Raw genomic sequence first — 21,213 nt, forward strand, 5'->3', positions numbered from 1 at the left:
TTATCCCGGAAAAATGTAATATTTATATTTTTCCTTTCCTTGAAATCACTGTGGCTCTACGAATGTAGAGACTAGACTTTAGTCCAAAAAAATAGTTATCTCTCTAGTCACTACAGATAATAACTATTTTCATCATGAAGATGTATTAGACCAGGATCCCAGAAGGATAAGACATAACTTACTCTCTGATGGATGAAACCATAGGTTATTAGTAGTGCCTCGTGTACTTAGAATACCTGCGAATTTGTGTAGCTCTAAGTGTGACACCTGGTCAGGTACCAGGTACCAAAGTGGACTAAAAATGAGTCTTACTTTACTTATTTTCAAATGGCTAATATTTATATATAATTTGTAGATTATTGTTCTGAACTAGTATCATGTAGTGTAAGACACTTTTCTGAGATTTTTCTCAGCAATGACTAAAGCTAAGAAATTAAAGTTCATTGTCAGTACCTATTCATCATGTCTTTGTCTTTGAATGACCCATAGCATAACACGATTGGTCAACTTTTATAACACAGAATAATCAATCAAAAATACCTCTGTAAAAAAAGGGATTCCTATTTTGCCAACAGAGGAGAGTGATTTAAGCTTCCAAAATTTTTACATATTGTATTGGTTCAAGCATACACTTTAATTTGCCACTTAAAATAGCAACAAAGTTATTTTTAAAACGTCTGGCAATAGTTTTGATCATTGAAAAGTGTCTTACACTACATGATACTAGTTCAGAACAATAATCTATAAATTATATATAAATATTAGCCATTTGAAAATAAGTAAAGTAAGACTCATTTTTAGTCCACTTTGGTTTCTGGTACCTGACCAGGTGTCACACTTAGAGCTACACAAATTCGCAGGTATTCTAAGTACACGAGGCACTACTAATAACCTATGGTTTCATCCATCAGAGAGTAAGTTATGTCTTATCCTTCTGGGATCCAGGTCTATATATGACACACACGATCGATGACTGGACCGGTGTTCCACTGTTGAAGCTTCTTGCCAACAACAAATAAATAATACTTATTTATTACTTAATATTTACTTTCTTCAACAAAATCCACTTAAACCCTACTAATTGCTTGACATTAATCAAGTTTTATACTTATGCATAAATCTTTAGAAATGAAAATTCTAAGTGGAAACTTTAGAAGTTGCTCTAAGTCATGTTACCTATTGTATACCATTGTCCTTACAAGTTAATGTGTTGTTCACAGTATCATGTTTAGATATCAACATAGATATTATGTTATGGAGTATCTTTTCAATAATTAAGCCATTGTCACAGAATACATATTAGCCATTGTCTTAGATGTCGTTGGCTACATTAAGTTATTTATAGTGGTGTTTTCTTGGTAACAAATCTAGAGGGTACAGGCTAGAAAAAAGTTTACAGGAAAACTATGTTTTTAAGGTAGGTTAGGAAAGGTTTGTTCATTGCTTGAAAATAATTTCGAAGATCTTATAGGCTAAGCTAGACCAGCCCTGCTTTATGCCTTGGTTGTTCAACGCATTCAGACCTTAAAATCCTATGGTTGCTATATTTAAGATATATGAAATGCCGCCGGACTGTAAAGCCTATTTTTTACATTTGGTGAGACATAATAATATAGTTACTCTACACCGAGCATAGCAAAATTAAAGCCCGCGAGTCCGCCACTTGTCAATTAATGTTTTTTTAATTGTGATTTGTGAAGCGGTGGACTAACCTAGTGAGTTAAAATTTTGCCAGGCTCCTTTGCTCCAGTTTATTTTTTATCTCAAGAATGACAACAACAGCTGAGTTTTTGGCATTTTAATGCGCCCTCTCCATGTTGGAAAAATAGGCAAGACTATAGGCGAAAACTCACTACCGTGTAAATGAAAATGAAAAATGTTTTATTTCTGAATCGGTTAAAAATTAAGTAACACTTTTAGAACATGAGGACTACCACCAGTTCGAGAACTATAACCATTCGAGAAGAACTGGCGTAAGAAACTCGCAAAAGTAAGCGCATATTAGGTTCGTGTAGGCACATATTCGTATTTGATTGCCCCAACGATGCGAGTTGCGACGTCTATTGATCATACTATAGACAGCTGTGCAATCATGATGATCTATCAAAACAACGTAAAAGGCCTTTAGATAATATTAAGAAGGACTATTGAAGAAGGCCCTAACTTGACTGCTAGAGGTGACTAAACTGTGTTCTGTTTTTTTAAATGAAAATGACGGATAGTTTAAAAAAAACAATCAATAAGTAACCTAGCCTCGACCTTAGTGCCAATTAACTAATCGTCGCGTCCGTCTCGAGAAATGCATTGTATCTTGTTACTGCTTCATGAACTAATTGCACTGTTTTTGTTACGAATTGTTGGTTTTAAGTAAGAAAAAATGCGAAAATTTTTAGTTTGCTACCTTTGTTTATAACATCGGTATTTTTTATTTGCATTGCTTGGTAAGGACTTTAATATTAGGGATTGGTTGAAACTTAAAAGTTATAGGTTAGTAGGCGAGGTAGGTACTGACTACTGACTGCGTTATCAGTAAAATTATCGTTAAATAATATTTGGAGACTTGGCAAGCTAAGCCATTAAGATCGCTTACTCAAAAATTGTAAGGTTTCTAGGGATGGACCCAGCTAGGACAAGCCTAGCTCTGGGTCAAGGGGCCCAGCAGTTATCCATCCTTGGAAAACTGATAATGTTTGATCATTGCCAAAATAGCAGGCACACTATCCGACGTTGAAATATGTTTTTAAAGTTCAAGACCCTATTTTAAAAGATTACTTTTCCTGTAGAATAAAATGCAGCTAAAACTGAACTAACGAAGAGTTGCAACAAGGATTAAATGGCGTAAAAGAAAAGTGAAATACTAACAAAGGTGTCTATAGCTTTCTTAACCTTTTAACTCCGATCTAGGGCACGAGAGGATGTCAATATTAATTCCGGAAAGCTTTCAGCTTTGTTAAGCTCAGTGCGAGCCTCGAGCAATGCAACGTTAAATAACGTTAAGTTAATGACGTGTGACGAGCCCTTAGGAACGTTAATTTATATAAAATTTAGATGTATCTAATAAATAAAACAAACGTAGTAGGTAATAGAACTAGACACTTTTGACTACTGCTAAGTTCCAGTTATATTATAATTAGTAGTTTGTATTTCTTTGAAAGCCTTTACCAAAATTTTCGTAGCAGTTAAACAGCATGATTATGTACTTATGTAGCGAGCAGTCAAAGGTCAACAGTTTAATTTTACGCAAATAGAAAGTTCAAATATCTAATATCGTCTTTTCCACATGGAGATAGGTAGGTTCTAAGGTCACAGAATAAACCTAAGATTAGCTATGAAATTATGAAATCGCTGCTAAAATTGTAGTGCGACGGATTTGGCTACATAGAGATCAGTTTGAACATTTGGATTTCCATTTTATTAATCCATCAAATATTATGCAAAATTCATATCATATTGTGTTATTTTGAAAACAGAATCTATATTCATAACGCACAGGCACTTAACTGCGTAATGTTAGTTTAACTGAACATGCATAATTCCGCATAATTTAAATCATATCCCAACTAAAAAAATTTTTGTAAAATGTTGCCGAGACGGCCACATAAGTTTTACCCTGTGAAAAAGATATGAGATCTCATGTAGATCCTAGCTTCTTTTTTTATGAAATAAGGGGGCAAACGAACAAACGGGTCACCTAATGGAAAGCAACTTCCGACGCCCATGGACACTCGCAGCATCAGAAGAGCTGCAGGTTCGTTGCTGGCCTTTTAAAAGAGAATACGGTAATAGGGGAGGGTAGGGGAGGGTAGGGAAGAAAATATGGGAGGGTAGGGAAGGGAATTGGGCCTCCGGTAAACTCTCTCACTCGGCGAAACACAGCGCAAGAGCTGTTTCACGCCGGTTTTCTGTGAGCCCGTGGTATTTCCCCGGTCGAGCCTGCCCATTCGTGCCGAAGCATGGCTCTCCCACGTCAAAATTTAACTGAATCTACACCTCCTAACACTACTGACCCTAACTTATACAAATTCTATATACCAGTAAATATGCGTGGCTTCGCCGTTTCGCTACCGTCGCTGAGGTGATGCGAATTTTTAGTTTCTAATCTGAAGTTGGTAACGAAACGAGCGAACGAGCCATACATAATATATTTACTGATATGTAGAATTTGTTTCTTGTAACTTATAACTTTTGTCCCCCCATCCCCAAAAATGGGGGGGACTTTAGGGGATGGGGGGCAACAGTTATAAGTTTATGAATTTTTTTGTTGGTTGTATACTAAACTTAGATAACATACTAAATTTCAGCTTTCTAGCACTTCAGGAAGTAGCCAAACATTTTGATGATCATCAGTATGTCAGTGATGAAATCGGTGTATTTTAGATATCAATAAAATCTATTTTATTTGGACTTGGTATAGAGCTATTCAGTTGTGGACTTTGTATGCTTAATTAGTCTATTATTGACACAATATTCTGAGAATATGAACTATCTGGTACATTGGAAACCAATTCTATGAGGGTTCAAAAAAAAACGACGAAACACTTCGAGTAGGTAGTGCCCTTGCGCTTCGCTTGGCTCGTCTCGGCGGGTGCACGAACGTACCGACCGACGTTTTTAATTGATTTCAACAAAATTATTTGAATAACTCGTTCATTAGATTATAGATACTATCTAATGATATACGGCCGTTCCCAATATTTGATCTATCTCTGGTTTTGCCCTACTAGAGATAGTAATAGCTCACAATTGACATAAAATATATGTCTCTAATGTCTAATGTGAGCTATTCCTATCTCTAGTATGGCCAAACCAGAGATAGATCAAATATTGGGAACCGCCGTAAGTTATTCGAAGAAGGCGATCTTTAAATCGACGTCTTATATAAGTTTTAAGGTTTTAGAGTTGCGATTAAAGAAGACTCTTAATAATAATAAGTCTTGTGTGTTTGAGAATTAAGATTGCGATGTGAGAGTCTTGCATCTTCCTCACGTTTCGTTTTGCTTCTTAATTTTACTCTTAAAGTTCCTCCAATCGATGAAAAGCGATCTCAAATAACCTTTATGCCCATTTAGACTGATAATATTATATTATTTTGTCTACAGATGCGTATCCACGGAGCGTCAGTTCCTGACGGACTTCGTAGCGGGTGCTGAGAGCACGGCTGGCGGTCGTCTCGCGCGGTGGCTGGCTCCGACCTCCAGGGTAGAGCCTTCCAAGTGCGAGCTGAAGGCCCCGCAGACCCCCGTTCGTCCGGCCACCAGGATCAGTCTGCCGGTCCTCATAAGAGATCAGTATGGAGAGGTGGTGGCGTCTCCGGCGCTGAAGGTTGAGGTTGGTATAAGATTTCATGATGGAATGTGATAAAAAATTTTTATGGGACACAGATCGATGCAACGAGGATTAGATTTGAGTCCACTAACCTAGCAAGTAGCAGCTCTCAGGAAATACTAAATAGAAATTAAATAGGTGACTCAGGAAATAATAAATAAATGTCATCAGATTTTTAAAGCTGCATGATAGATGTCTGAAATTGGCAGTTATATGAGTCCCTGTTCCTATTGTAACGTGTTATTATCGTGTTATTATCTATGATGAGATAAGGAACGTGAATTCATACAGTTGAAGTAAAAACTTTTTATTTTTTAGCTTAGAGATAGCAGAAATTCTTGATTCAAACCTAAAATTAGCAGCTGGGTATTTGCTAATTAGTTTTGGCTAAAATCTACGCATTTTTATGATGTTCTAAAATGTAAACTTAACAGAATTCAGGATTTAGCCTTGGGGGGTACTTTACACTGTCTTAATGATTTGTAAATGAGTGAACCACGACAAACTCGTCAAAAATATTCTTACATTTAAGCTCACTTAGCGGGCGCCTAGACCTACAATAATATTGAATAAGATTGAACAATAAGATTAAAAGATTTACCACAGACGGTCAGTAAAATATACAATACGAATATTGTGCTATAAAATTGATCGTCTAGGGGCCAGTCTGGGTTATTGCTGACCTTTTCTCAAACTCTCGTGCTATCTCTTTCATAACTACAAAGGACGCGAGAAAACGTAATATCTATGATGAACTTCCCGCAGTGGCGCAAGTAGATTTAAGAAGAATACATTATTAGTGCAATTTCTTTACAATCATTATTAAATTTTCTTTCAAAATACATGCTATACTAACAGTATAAATATAAAAAAGTTCTCTTTAATCTATAGATATAAAACTCAAAGGTGACTGACTGATTGACATAGTGATCTATCAACGCACAGCCCAAACCACTGGACAGATCGGGCTGAAATTTGGCATGCAGGTAGATGTTGTGACGTAGGCATCCGCTAAGAAAGGATTTTGATAAATTCCAACCCCAAGGGGTTCAAATAGGGGATGAAAGTTTGTATATAATAATACTTCTTAACTGAATATAAAAACTACATTATTAACAAATTTACTAACCTAACCTAACCTAAACCTTATCTGTAACAACTACATATAGTATAATTTAACAAACTGTAACGTTCTCAGATGGTGGTACAGAGACAGGAAGACAAGAGTTCTAGACAAAGCAACTGCGTGTCGGAGCACAAGTGCAATTTCCCTAACGTGTCTTATCAGCCCACCGTGAGAGACACCATGCGCTTTCACGCCATAACCATGATGAAGGTAAACTATGTGACTGTTAACATACTACATCATATTATCATACAAATGTTATAAAGGTGAAACTTCTTCATTGATAAAATTTGGCATGGAGCTAGCTGAGACCCTAGAATAACACATACATTACACTACCTACTACATTTTACTTTGGAAAAAGTCTTATGCATGTAGGAAAATTACTTGTTAACACGAAATTTACTTTCACAATAAATCGCAGGTGTGTATATTTGTTACTTAACGGAAAGAAACTGAACAGATTTTGATGAAATTTAGTGAGCTACGAGGGCGCAAGCAAAAGTAATATAGCTTTGAGAAACGAAATGAAAAAATACCTGGTGTAAAAAATGCGCTAATGACACAAGTATTTATTCGCAACGTTTGTTATCGAATCGGATTGGCTAAAACTAAACTATATTGTTATAGGTGTTTAGGTAATTAGAATAATCGTCAGATTTATATTAAAAAAAATTAAATGGTTTAAGTATAAATCCACATTTGGTTATCTCTTTTTACATATTTCATCAGAATAATAAACCGAAAACGATTATCTATTGATTGTTGTAAATTCTAAACAGACAATTTTTAACTTTATGCAGATAGCACTTAGCAGTAAACATTGAGCTGACTAAAGTGTGAATCTAAACCTAGAAACCTAAATCCAGTCTTATCTATCTACGTCCGATTACTATTGACATAAACTTAGCGAAACCTACCTATATTTTATTCTTGCCGAAACTAGGTCTAACAGCTGTCGTGATGTCTGGGTTTATATAACGCCTCTACCATGTCTTTATTCCAGTTAATATCACTTCTTGAATAACTTAGTATTTGTATTTAAAATACTTTTAAATTGGAAATTCCTCAAACACTTGATTTTAAAAACTTGTGGCAACAATCTCCACGTTGGCGCAAGATGAACAAGAGATTGCGAACGTGTAAATAGATGGCATATTCGTCTATAATTTCACAATGCAGATGTCGAATGCTTGCTCTAGCTTCCCAATCATCAAATCAAAATCAAATCAAAATATTTATTTCTGAATGGGTTAACAAAGTTAACTTTAGAACGTCGCGTCTACATGAGACCTACCACCGGTTCGGGAACTAACCCGGCGAGAAGAACCGGCGTAAGAAACTCGTTCAGTTCAAACATCGTGGCAATCAATGTCCAATTTGGAGAGGTCGACTTTTTATTATTATCGGTAATATTTCAAAAGTGCAAGCTGTGGTTTTCTCGCATTATGATTTGACCACAAAACAAAATGTAGGAGCTATTTAAGTGCGCACATGAGTGGTGAATAATATCTTAACAAGTTATGTAAACTGATTCGATTTTGACTCGGTTGCTCTTTTGATATTCGGAAAGTACAGTAATGGTTTTAACGAAACTGATCACCGCGGTACCCTCACCGTAATCTGTCTGGGAGGCAATATCCATCCATCCATCATATATTTCCATTAATATTTTATTATCTATCATAAAATTTGAAACAAATATAATTTTCAGAACGTGTTGCTTACCACCGGGAACTAACTACTGACTTAGTTCCCGGACCGATGACTAACAAATTCAATAAGCTATTGGCTATTGCGCTCACATTGGAAAGGTCGACAGTTAAGTAATGGATCTGGGTAACTCGTCGTCCGTGTAATTTGCGTGGGCACGTGCGGTACGAATTACGATGTTGCAAGGAAACTATGCACCTGCATATTAATTGTTTTTGTTTATTTACACATTGATTACTGCGTGAATGAATTTAATTTAATGCAAAGGAAGTCGCGGGAAACATCTAAATTCTAATTTAGTAGGTTATAATGACGTTCTAGGGTTTGTCAGCTACTCTTTAGGGTTGATTCAGACCGCAACGCGACGCGTATATGCATTTCTAATTTTTTATGGATTTGACAGATTCGCAAGACGTCTCACGCAATTGAAATCTGTCAAATCCATACAAATTTATGGCGCGCCGCGCCTCGCCTCGCCGCGTTGCGGTCCGAATTAACCCTAAGTCGTAGTTAATGTGGACTACATTGCAACGTGACAAGTTAATGGATTTCTAAAAGAGCCATTCCAAATTGGGACCGGTAGTTCTTAACCGCAGGCTGCTGAAATTTTGAACGGCTTATTTAAAATGCATCACCATGTAACGTTTCAAAATATAATGATCCTTAAATCTAAATGCATTTCTCTCTCCGTAAACGATTCTTATTTACTATTTATCCAGGTGTTCCAAAACTACTCCTTCGAGGAGTTACGTGTAGCGAGCGGTGCGTGGGGCGGGTCCATGCGCGCTGCAGCCGACGCCGCAAACAACGGGCGCGTGCCCGTCGAGCGTATAGCCGTGCGGGCGCTAGCCGACGGCTCATACGTGGCCAGCTGGCTGCCCACCGTACCCGGGACTTATATCTTCCGCTGTACCTTCGATGACCAGCCAGCACCTCAGGTATGTTAATTGTTAAGTGTCTATTACAATATCGAGGAAGGGTGAAAGTTTGAAAGGAGGAAAGCAAAGAGCGGGAAGAAGTGTAGAGCTAGGTTTAGCATTAAGGGATTGTGCGACGCGACAATGGACATTTTTCGAGAGCAAACCAATATTTATTAATGCAGACAAACGTGAACAACTTTATTTTCTCACAGCAATATGCAACTTTAATTTGGTAAATTATCCTAAATACGGTAATAAGTAGCTTTAATAATTTATCTCAGGAAATAACAGTGGAGGTAGCAGAGAATACCAACGAAGAGCTGCCTATCGAGCGTCTACCAGGGCCGCAGGCGCCAGTCGCTACATCTAAGCTGAGGCGATTCACTGCGCGGTATAGCGCTGGCTTGAGAGTGCGCGCCAGCCCGAGTCTACAAGCGGAGGAGTTAGGACGAGTGCCTCCGGGTGCTTATATCGCTTTTGTAGAAGAGGTAAGCTATTTATTATTATTATGAAAAGCAGCTGACATAAACTGAAAATTGTCTAATCATTTTCTGCAATACCTGTAATTTTTACGTGAGAGAGCCATGCTTCGGCACGAATGGGCCGGCTCGACCGGAGAAATACCACGTTCTCACAGAAAAACAGCGCTTGTGCTGTGTTTCGCCGAGTGAGTGAGTCCGGAGTCCCAATCCCCTACCCTATTCCCTTCCCTACCCTCCCCTATTCCCTTCCCTTCCCTTCTCTACCCTCCCCTATCCCCTTCCCTTCCTTACCCTCCCCTATTACCCTGTTCCCTCTTAAAAGGCCGGCAACGCACTTGCAGCTCTTCTGATGCTGCGAGTGTCCATGGGCAACGGAAGTTGCTTTCCATCAGGTGACCCGTTTGCTCGTTTGCCCCCTTATTTAATAAAAAAAAATTGTCGTCGCTGATGTAGCGATAGCTGAGACGAATTTCGGTTCACATAACATGAAAAAATACTGAAATATTTTTAATAAAATGTTAATAAAGTGGTTTTTGCTTGACTTCTAGGATAGAAGTTAAGCAAAAACCGCCTATGGAGCGTCCATGGGTGAAAAATAATAATCAGTGGGAAAGAAGTGTATGCAGTTGTAGATTATTCATTAGATATCTCAAAGATCTCTCAAAGAGAGAATCACAATACAATGAAACATATATTATATGCGACGGCAATTGGGTATTTGAAAAGAAATATGTTGATTTCTTAATGTATTTTAAAACCTTATTATTAATAAGGTTATCAATATGATATTTAATGCAAAAACCTTTAAAAAAAGTTTTTTCAATGAATTATAAACAATTAAAAATTCATGAAATTTAAATAAAGTCACGTAACTTATAAACGCGCCATGATTGAGACGTGACATCACAATGTTATATTCATTTCAATAGTATACGGCAATATTAACATTAATTCGTTGATATTTAAGGTCAAAATTGTTTGCGCTAACTACACTATCTACGTAGCTAAAATTTTTAGTAAATCCACAATAAACTGATGCTTCTATGACTCGAAATAAGAAATGTCTTAAGTGCCCGTTTTGTTTATTGTAAAACAAACTCGACTAATTCAAATTTTTCGATTTTATAATTCATTTTTATACTTGAAAATAAGCCACGAATTGTTTTTCTTTTTCTAAAATTAGATACTACATTATATTTCTAAGAATTCGATCTGAGCAAAAACACGATATCTTAATATCTCGATGGAAAAAAATCACAAATGTGCATCTAATTTTCACGAATTTTTCATTTATTGCCATAACAGTGCATTGAACTAATTTAATATTTTAGCACATTTTATAAAATTCTATCAGTGAGAAACCGACCTAGCGGATTTTTAAAATGTTGTATATTTATCTTTTTTTATTGAGAAAAAACTAATTTGGCGATGATTCCGCGTCGCCCTTTTTCACATGGCATATGAAAGACGGGCGTGATTTTTTTTTTTATTTTTTTATTTTTTATTTTATTGAGAAAGCACAATACACAGTACAATCATAACAATACAAAGCTGTTGTTTACATTATTATCTAAGCTGGATTGCAACGTAATACTATGTGCATGCAACTAATCTAAATTTATTAATAGGTTAGCTCCTCTAATATAACTATAACATGATATTGTGTTGTTATATTATTATAAAATTGTTGTTACACTTCACAGTTGTTAGAAATAAACAAGTTATGGAGGATGTCTTTCAGACTTTTTGAAAATGAACTAAAGTTTTTATTAAAAATGTCCAATTCTGAGTAATCTCTAGCGAAATCATTGTATTGCCTGGCCATGCGTGTCAGTGGGTTAAAGTAGGAGATGTTGTTCTTATATACTTGTAGAGCAAAAACGTTAGTGCGTTTAGCCCTGCGAGCGCTATATTTAGTATTTAAGTGAATGTTTGAGAGCAGATCCGGTGATTCAATAATATAGTGAATAATTTTGTAAAAGTGTGCTAAATCAAAATAAGTGCGTCGGCTTTCAAGGGTCTGTATTTTGAATTCTGAAAGTCTGTCGTGATATTTTGATTTTGAGCGGCCCGGGCTATACCGGTAGCTAACGAGTTTGAGAAATTTTCTTTGAACACGCTCAATGTTATTTATATGTGTCTGGTAATTTGGCGACCATATAGGGCTCCCGTACTCTAAGATTGTTCTCACTAGGGCTGAATATAAATATAGAGCACTTCTTGGCTCCCTAAAATTCTTAGTTGTTCTTAGAACAAATCCCTGTATTTCATTTGCTTTGTTTATTATGTGGCTATAATGAGCTCGAAATGAAAGTTTTTCATCAAAGAAGATGCCTAGGTCTTTTATTGATTGCACGCGGTTGAGTGTTTGTCCATTGATATTATAGTTCCATATAACTTTGTAATGTTTTTGGGTGAAAGTTATTACTGAACACTTGCTAATGTTCTAAAACATGCGATTAGCTTGGCACCATTTAGATATTTTATCAATATCTTGTTGGAGCGCTTGACAATCTTCTATGTTTGCTATGAGTTTAAAGATTTTCAGATCATCGGCGTATAAAAGGCACTTGCAAGTTAATTTTGAGATAAGGTCGTTGATGAAAACAACAAAAAGGAGGGGTCCTAGATGTGAACCTTGATTGTAAAGGGAGAAGGACGATGTTTGATTTTTTGGGTTAGTCGCCCTCTTATATACAATTCGTGGTATGCCAGTTCTACTGTTTTTGTTGTTCTGTGGTGAAAAATAACATTATGACGTCACACGCGCTCGGGGTAAGTGCGGGAGCTGTCGGCGTGTCTGCAATTTTTTTATTTTGAAATAACTTTTGAATTATTGCGAAAAAAATTTGTTTTGTTATAAAACTTATAATTATATGATCTTTCCATTTATCACAAAAAATTGTTCAAATACGGGAAATACCCGATTATACATTAATATATTTCGTTCCCCAGCTGCTAAACAAGGACGGGACGTGGGTGCGTCTTAGCGCGGAGTCGGTTCAGGCGTACGCGGAGAGCTGTACGGGCGTCGCCTGGTGTCTGCAGTACCATAGACATCTGGAGCGGACGCTATTGGTACCTGTTGATGATGAAGTGTCGCCCCAGGTACACTACTCACTTCTTGATGTTATTAGTTATTATCTCTGTATAATAATATGATATTCAATAATATTTTAGGAGGAATATGCAGCATGCCTGAGTGGATACCGCGAGTCACAGTCGGATATGACGTTGTGGCCGAAGGATGAAGACCTCGATTCTATTAATAATGGTATAGCTATAAATATTATTATCATTTATATGTATGTAAGTATATTAATTCAGTTCTACCAAAAAATCTTTCTTTGACGATTAACTATACCCGAAGGAGGTTTATGTTTTTCAAGTGAATAGTTAACTTATATTGCGTTGATATGCCTTATGAGTTGATCCTAAATAATAATATTATTTTTGATTTCAAAACTTTTTTTTATATATGTGATTCCAGGCGCGGGCTCAGACGATCAACGATTTCCCTTCTCTGCTCAGAGTGACATTACTAATGATGTAAGTTTTTAAATAATTATGTTACAACTTTATCAATCTACTCTTTATTTTTATTTTAGTTCCGGTTTTAAAATGTTTTGATATATTTTTAAATTGAATTATAGAATTGACACTCATTGAACATTTAAATAATAATATTGATTGAACAATTCATTATTTAATAATGAATTGATTATGAACAATACGTCTTGGTATTGTCAGGATATCATAACCATAAGTTTTTAGTAATTATTATTATTAAGCCAAGTTTAGTTGGAAGGTTCCTAAGAGAAGACTTTTATGTATTTTTATTATTTATTCATTATTAATTATTATGTATTAATTTTGTATTACCTTTAATACATAATAATTACGCCCATGCGTACCCAGTTCCTGGCAAGTGGGAATTAAAAACGTGTTACCTACTCTACGCAAAATGAAGTGTTGGAACCAAAATATATTTTCAGTCAGAATAATAAAAGTCAATTTTCATGATTTTTTGTTTCAATATACATACCGAGCACCTTCTCGAAACAGGTATGCTGTCTAGCTAAAATCCTGGGTACGCCCATGACGATATCGAAACTGCATTATAATATTATTATTTAGATCGTTTCGTAGATCAACTAATTTTACTTACCTACTTGTTGATTGTATGTTGCAGAGCGACAGTGGGACTAGTCAATTCATGTATGGCGCAGAACCGAGTAAAAGGGGCAGGTTCATACACAACGAGTCGTCTGTCAGTCCCAGGTTAGAACATGTTTTATTTCGAACGAAACAGGCGAGTTTGTTTTTCCGACTCTATTCCGCGGATGATACAAATACATTATTTATATAACTAGCTGTTGCCCGCGACTTAGTCCGCGTGGACTTTAGTTTATAGTTGTTCCGGTACATCGATTGAATCATTTACGCGCAAATCAGAAAAGTATATTGTATGGGAACCGCACATTTTTCCGGGACAAAAAACAGTCCTTGTCCCAGATTTAAATTAGTATCCCTAATCTCCATGCCAAATTTCCTCAAAATAGATTAAATAGTTTGGGCGAGAATGATAAAAGTTTATTGTGCGGGAACCGTATATTTTCCTGCATAAAAAGTATCCCTTGTCCTTTCCCGAGACTAAAAGTATTGCCATTTGCCATACCAAATTTCATCAAAATAGATTGAATAGTTTAGGCGAATATAATCATAAAAGTTTATTGTGCGGGAACCGTACATTTTCCGGGACAAAATTAGTATTCCTTGTCCTTTCCCGAGACTCAAAGTATCTCGATACCAAATTCCATCAAAATAAATTGAATAGTTTATGCACAAATCATAAAAGTATTTTGTGCAGTAACCGTACATTTTTCCGGGACAAAATGTATCCTATGTTCCTTTTCGAGACTCAAAGTATCTTTATACCAAATTTCAGCAAAATGGGTCCAGCTGTTTACGCGTGATGTCGTGACCACGCGAAATATACGCGCAGCTTTGCCCACGTAAATGAGATATTTCTAATAAAAAAATGGTTATTGTGCCTCACTCAACATAGATAGGTATAGTGTGTCGCGGACTTTTTTGTAGATATTTAAAAGATGTACAATTACTTAGAACATTTTATGGTTCTATCTTTTATAGTTTAGGCAGCGTACGCGAAAAAGTAACATTTCTGGTTGATTTTTTACACCTTGCGTCCGAAAATCCCAAATATCTTACGGAACCCTATTTTTTTCCAAAATAAAATTTAGCCTATGTTCAGCAGAATTAATGTAGGATTCCAATGGTAAAAGAATCTTTCAAATCGGTCCAGTAGTTTCGGAGCCTATTCAAGACAAACAAACAAACAATCAAATCTTTCCTCTTTATAATAGTAGTGTAGACTATTGTGTCTGCGATACCCACGATGCCGATGGAAGTATAATTAATGCATAATATTTTTAAATGTACACTATTTCTGCCTATAATTATTTAATGAGAGAGAAAAGGGAACCGTATTAACATTAATGTTAATTGTGTAAAAAAAACTACCAAAATATTCCATATTATTTAAAAATCAATGTCCACCCGTGCGAAGCCGGGGCGGGCCGCTAGTATTATTATATTAGCAGTACCTACCAACCGGAGGGCACAGTCAATCAAATTGTAAACAAACCGTATCGTTTTGAGCTCATCTACGTCGTCCATTACTTATGAGTAACGTCTTGTTCATTATCGGTAATATTTTAAGTAGATGACTCACTTCTCGCGTCTGTCGTTATTGTGCCTTTGCTAAACTTAAGATATTGTTATGGATATAATAATGAGATGCATCGTTTTAGAATGACTAATGATGAGATCTGTCATTAAGTAATTTATCGTTATCAGTAGCTATTAATGAAAACCATCAGCAGGGCTTTTTTAAAGTAAGTTCACTAGGTAGATATAAAACAATATACAAAAATACGAACCTCTAGTTTTTAAATAGATTTAAGAAGTACTAAAATATTTGATTTTATGCCATCGCGTGATACGCTTATTATAATAAGCGCTTCAATTTAAATCGAAGTGATTCATTATGTTGTTGAAATAAAACGAATCAGTTTAAAATTTACAAGGACTTCCTAGAACAGTTACTGTACATTTGTGGTTTTTCTATTAAATGTTAGCATTTAGCTTTGGTCAAAAGTTATTTAAAATTGTTATATTCACCTATCAATATTATGTAAAATGTTGTCTCTGTAATTTTTGCATTATAATTATGCGGTTTGTCTCCTTTATAATTGAATTTATACAAGGTGTAACAAAACTAAGTGAAGAAACTTTAGGGACTGTATGGGTATCTCCTATATACTTTTGTATCGGAAAACTCATGACGCTGGAGTGCTAGCTCATACAAATCACAAAATATTGCTCTTTCAGCGCTGCACACACTTCTTTAACAGTAAACTCTATATAATGCTGTATCCACACATGCCGCTGGCTTATACCGGCGGCCCGGCCGCCGGCTAAACACATGCCGTCGGCTTCGGTGGCATACCTTGCCACCGAATCTGAAATCCGGCGGCAAACCCGGCGGTATAAGCCGGCGGCATGTGTGCATGCGCTATAAGGATCATATGCAACCCCTAAAGTATTTTTATCAGTTATCACTTAGTTTTGTTACACCTGCCGGGCAAGCACAGCCACCAGTAGTAGGTCCATTCCGATCTTTACCGCGGCTAATCGCAACCGACAAAAATTCGATTTAAATGCCACTTTATGACAGACTGTAAAATATGTTATAAAGTAGGACATTATTTGAATTTTAAGGACTATAGTCTGTCATAAAGTGGCATTTTAATTGAATTTTTCGGAACGAAAAAATATCGGAACTTCACCTTAAGTTTATCTCCACAGTTTGTCTATACTTTCGGATTTCTACTGGTGGCCGTGCTAGCCCGGCTGGTATAGAGGTAGTTTAACATATTTTTTGTCACAGACGAACTCCCAGACGAAGCAACGGAAACAGCGACGAGTGGTGGTCGCCCGTCAAACACAGGTCCAGCGACAACGTACACGATGTCAACTCGCTACAAGAGGTTCGTTCTTAGGAATTTGGCCATATGAATACTGCTGAGTAAAAATTGAAAGTCGCAACTAGCAATACTCTTACATAATATTATAAAGAGTCTTTGAATTTTTTAAATGTCAACATTGACATGCCAAACTTTAAAATATTTTGGTGGCAGAGCATCTAGTACTTAATTCACTCACCAGTCACCACTACTCGCTGGCGATAGCAATATCGCGCTTGAGCGAAACAAACAATAAGTAGGGACATATCACTTTTCAACTTTTTACATGCTCCACAGCCGTACTTTAATAATATCCTTTATATGGATACATTACTCGGTCAATATCTAATGAAAAAATATGAATTAAAAATACTTATTGTCAGACGGAGATAATAGAGTCAGAGGCGGAGTGTCGGGCGAAAGGTCTCTCTCAGACCGGTACGCAGACATCGCCGGATCCCGTGCAGCCAGTCGCCACCGGTCAGCAGTTCTGTATTGGACAGAAGGTAAGAACTTGTCCATAATAATTGTAGGTATTGAAGGTAAGTATCTCGCACCCCATCACAGCACCTCTGATGTTGCGAATAAGCAAAGGCGGCGGCAGTTGCTCACCAATAATATGCTGTTCATAAAAAGTTACTTTAATTTTTACAATACGCCTATAACGAAGCTACTGATATTTTTTTTAATTCTACATGTGTTTTATCAGGATGACAACTCTACCAAGCGCATCGTCCGCGAGCGCACGCGCAGTCGCTACAGACGCAGTTCGCCGCCGCCGCTGCCCGCGCGTCATGCGCATGCGCCGCGCAAGCACGCACTAAGCCCCGCCCAGGCCGAGTGTCTCAGGGCCATATTTGCTGCGCTGTTGTGGCATGAAGGTATAATGAAGTTGCAGTCATAAAAACGCACGTTCTTGAGCACTATGAGCATCCGTGGTCTAATGAGTAGACCTTAGGTTCGCACTCTAAAGGGTGCAGGTTCTATGATCTATCCCGGCTAGAGGCGCCACGTGTACCAATGATACATTTTATGATCTTAAATAAGTAAGAACATAATACGGACGCTCGTCCGCTGAAGGAAAACATCGTGAGGAAACCTGCACATGGTCCCAGACATATTGACCTGTTCTTTCCTCTGGACTAGGCCGACTATGTTACAAGAATGCCGCATGTGCTTTGGCAACTTCTAATAATAAAAATAAAATCTTATCATATCCATCATAATAATAAAAAATACAAAGCAGTTACGCATCATAATTTTCTGTCATAGATACGTAATCAAGAAACATGCATTATTTTTTATCAAACAACATTAAAATTTAACTTTCAGGCATCGTCCACGACGCAATAGCGTGCGCGGCGTTCCTCAAGTTTCATCCGCAGCTGCCGAAGTGGGGGGCGCGGGTGGTGACGCGAGCGAGCCACGACATGCCGCCGCCTAGACCACAGAGGCATTCCGTTGAAGTATCTAATGCCGGTAATATACTTATTATATTATTAAACATACACATTATTTTGGAATGTTTTGGATTTTCTGAACTGGTACTAAAGTGCTAAGAAATGTGTGAAAAAACTCTGTTTAAATCGCTCACGAAACTACAATTTTGCCATTAATCTGCAATAAGACTGTAGGAACTTTCGCGCTATACGGTATACCACCGACCGTTGACAACTCCGCTATACAATCATACACACTTACATAACGTGTTTTTTTTTAAATCTACCTATCAAGTTTATATTTTATTTCGAGTTGTACCATTTCAGGCCAATACCTGCACATTCATCCATCCACACTAGAAACCCTCACTCGATCTGGCAGCGAAGCTTACTCGAGTCGGATGCGGAAAACAGACTTAGATGTCGCTATTAGAGAAGAGGATTCTGCGCACTCTACCGAAACAGGTATTAAAATTAAGTTTATCTAAGTAAAGTGCAATGATATCGATTAACACAAATATTATAAAAGTAATTTGATGTCAATTATACATACCATACTGTATTTTTTTTATTTAACTTTTTAGCGGCTTCAACTCCATCCGTTGTAAATGTTCTACCTCCGGCTTTGAGAGCTCTTGTGGCCCTATGGGACGCTCTTTACGATTCCGATCAACTAAATCCTGCGACGGACAAGTAAGTTGTGTTTGAAATACAATCAATAGGATTTTTGTGATGTGAAAGCCAGAAAATGGTGTAAAATGATCAAAATGATAATTAAATATAGATCAGTTAGTATTTTTATAAACTAAATATAATTTTGCAGATTGAAAAGGGGAGCTTTAGAAAACAACGAAAACGACGAAGCGAAACCAGTCAGTGGAGTTCGTAAAACAAAAGAATGGAAACATGGGAAAACGCCATATTCAGGTGAGATTTTTTTAAATCGAATAAATCATATAATTAATTTGTGGCTTTTCACTCTAGATAATATATTAATTTGTAATTAATTATTACAGTTAACCAATCAAGTCTGATAGGCACTTTTGTTCTCCAGCTCTTTTCGCCAGGCACTTTTTTGTCAGTGTGGTCCTAAACTCAAACAGACCATAATGTCTTACTGGACAAGACATAATCATTCTCATTCACAGTGAGCTGCGAGCTATGCGGTGGCGCTAGCGTCCCGCCCCCATTGGCAGCGCATATGCGTCACCTACACCCAGGGTGCCGCGCGCCTACCGCCCGCGGTTACGACCGCGCGGGTGCGTATAAGCGTGCGGACACCGCGAGCAATAACGACGCGCCTGCGTCTGCGTGCGGACAGCTCGCGCAAGGTACGGCTTTTTCACCTTTTTAACTATGTGTTTCGTCCATAAGGGAGCCCTTTTTTAGTATGGCACTTAATATGTACGGAAGTATCCATTTAATATTTCGCTTTTTAACACGAATTAACTATTTTAGTGTTATTGCCATATTATATCGATGCGTCTGTACATTTTACACACGTGCCGTAAATTCTGACAAGAGATATAATAGTTCACAGACATAGTTTTCTTTGGTACAGTTTATTTTGTAACCAAAGGAAACTGTGTCCGTGTTGCTGATGATTATATGAGTTTTTCTATTGAAGAGTGATGCGTGTATTCGAGATGTCTTGTGTTTATTATGATTACTTTGCATCGGTCTTCATTACTTTGTAACGTTATACTTTTTATTGAAATATCCTTTTTGTGTGCTGTGTTTCATTTGTTATCTATTATTTCCGCTTTATTATGTCGCTTGAATGTAAATTTTAGACCTTATCGGTGTGAAAATACCAGCTACGTTGGCAGCGTACCAGTTGTGGTACATTTACTGTGAGAAGTGTCGGGAGAAGGCGTTGAAAGCGAGCTCGAGTGCGAAGCAGCGTGCGAAGACTGTGAGCGAGGGATACGAGAGAGAAGAGAGGGAGATGCCCGATGTGGACCACTACACCATGAGAGACAACGCTGTCTTCTTGTTGGATTTGGCGCCGCTTACTAACTCGGGTAAGTTGTGAGATATCATTCTTGCCTTCGGTTAGCTAAAGACATTTCTGGCTATCTCAGGCACACCTTAACTTCAAAAATATTCGAAGGATGTTAACTGTCATTCATGATAATAGTTGTAAATATTGTGGATGCAGAATGATACTACTCCTCTATTATCCTTTCTTAAAATGAACTATGGATAAGAACCTCCAAAATATTTTACAAATACATATCGAAAACACGATGCAATATTCAATTTATATTCATAAAGTTATGAATAGTATTATTACGCATTTTATTGAATAGCTATTACATTTAAAACACAGGAATAAGGAAGGCGCTGGGCTTATGTCCAATTTACTATTGAGATCATCATTCCGTCTGTTTGGCGATCCACCAACATTACGTCATTCGTAAATGTTCAAATGATTATAATATACTAGACAGTTAGAACGCCTACACATATTAGTTTGTTTTTAGTTATGTGCTTTTATATGTGACTGTTTAGCTATGCCAATGAAATATTTATTGGATAAATTGCCTTCTTGTTGGATAATTGTTAAAATATAATTAATAGAGTTTTGCGAATCTTTTATATGGCTAAATAAAGTCTAAAAAATACCCACCCTTTAAAAATGTAACAAAGTACTTGTTAGATTTTACATCTTTACTTTATGGTACTTACAAATTACAATACATACATTCTTGGTAAAACAATATATAACCGTTTACCTTTTACCTAACGTTACACACATAACACTACACAAAAAACAATAATTGGTTTTATCTATTCTGTAGTCAATGTGAAGTTTGTTTGATGATTGTGACTTTCCAGAATCAATGAACGTATCGCCATGGCATGAAGTGGCGGGTCGGAGTCCACCGACGCCCCCTGGCAGCGTGTGGCAGCCTGCGCCGCCATTCCAATGTCTGCCCGCACTCGGCGCCGCCCCCAAAACGACCACGGACAAAGACATCACCGCCAGATACCATTCTTTAGGACGCCAACTGCCAGCCGCGTCGCTGGTGAGTTAAATTTGGAGACGGACGTCGTATCACAACAAGACGTCACACAGACATAATTACTTTTATAAATGCAAAAGTTTGTGGGGTTATAAGTTTAAAGGTTGCTCGTTATGTAATGCGTGTTGTT

At 37.1% G+C, this 21,213-nt stretch overlaps 1 protein-coding gene across 1 annotated transcript in view; it reads left to right on the forward strand.

Moving 5' to 3' along the window:
- The window catches only part of LOC121739399 (E3 ubiquitin-protein ligase highwire), a 154,280-nt gene that overhangs the window by 119,472 nt on the left and 13,595 nt on the right, over positions 1–21,213 (forward strand). Inside the window, exons 35-52 of the mRNA XM_042131859.1 lie at positions 5,100–5,328; positions 6,524–6,661; positions 8,884–9,102; positions 9,366–9,572; positions 12,522–12,674; positions 12,747–12,840; positions 13,057–13,115; positions 13,759–13,847; positions 16,540–16,639; positions 16,999–17,121; positions 17,325–17,496; positions 17,948–18,094; positions 18,382–18,519; positions 18,639–18,747; positions 18,878–18,981; positions 19,203–19,385; positions 19,848–20,078; positions 20,896–21,086. Of these exons, the coding sequence (XP_041987793.1) occupies positions 5,100–5,328; positions 6,524–6,661; positions 8,884–9,102; positions 9,366–9,572; positions 12,522–12,674; positions 12,747–12,840; positions 13,057–13,115; positions 13,759–13,847; positions 16,540–16,639; positions 16,999–17,121; positions 17,325–17,496; positions 17,948–18,094; positions 18,382–18,519; positions 18,639–18,747; positions 18,878–18,981; positions 19,203–19,385; positions 19,848–20,078; positions 20,896–21,086 (2,686 nt within the window). The remainder of the gene's footprint in view (positions 1–5,099; positions 5,329–6,523; positions 6,662–8,883; positions 9,103–9,365; positions 9,573–12,521; positions 12,675–12,746; positions 12,841–13,056; positions 13,116–13,758; positions 13,848–16,539; positions 16,640–16,998; positions 17,122–17,324; positions 17,497–17,947; positions 18,095–18,381; positions 18,520–18,638; positions 18,748–18,877; positions 18,982–19,202; positions 19,386–19,847; positions 20,079–20,895; positions 21,087–21,213) is intronic.

Source organism: Aricia agestis, chromosome Z (genome assembly GCF_905147365.1).
Source record: "Aricia agestis chromosome Z, ilAriAges1.1, whole genome shotgun sequence".
Taxonomy (NCBI): Eukaryota; Metazoa; Arthropoda; class Insecta; order Lepidoptera; family Lycaenidae; genus Aricia; species Aricia agestis.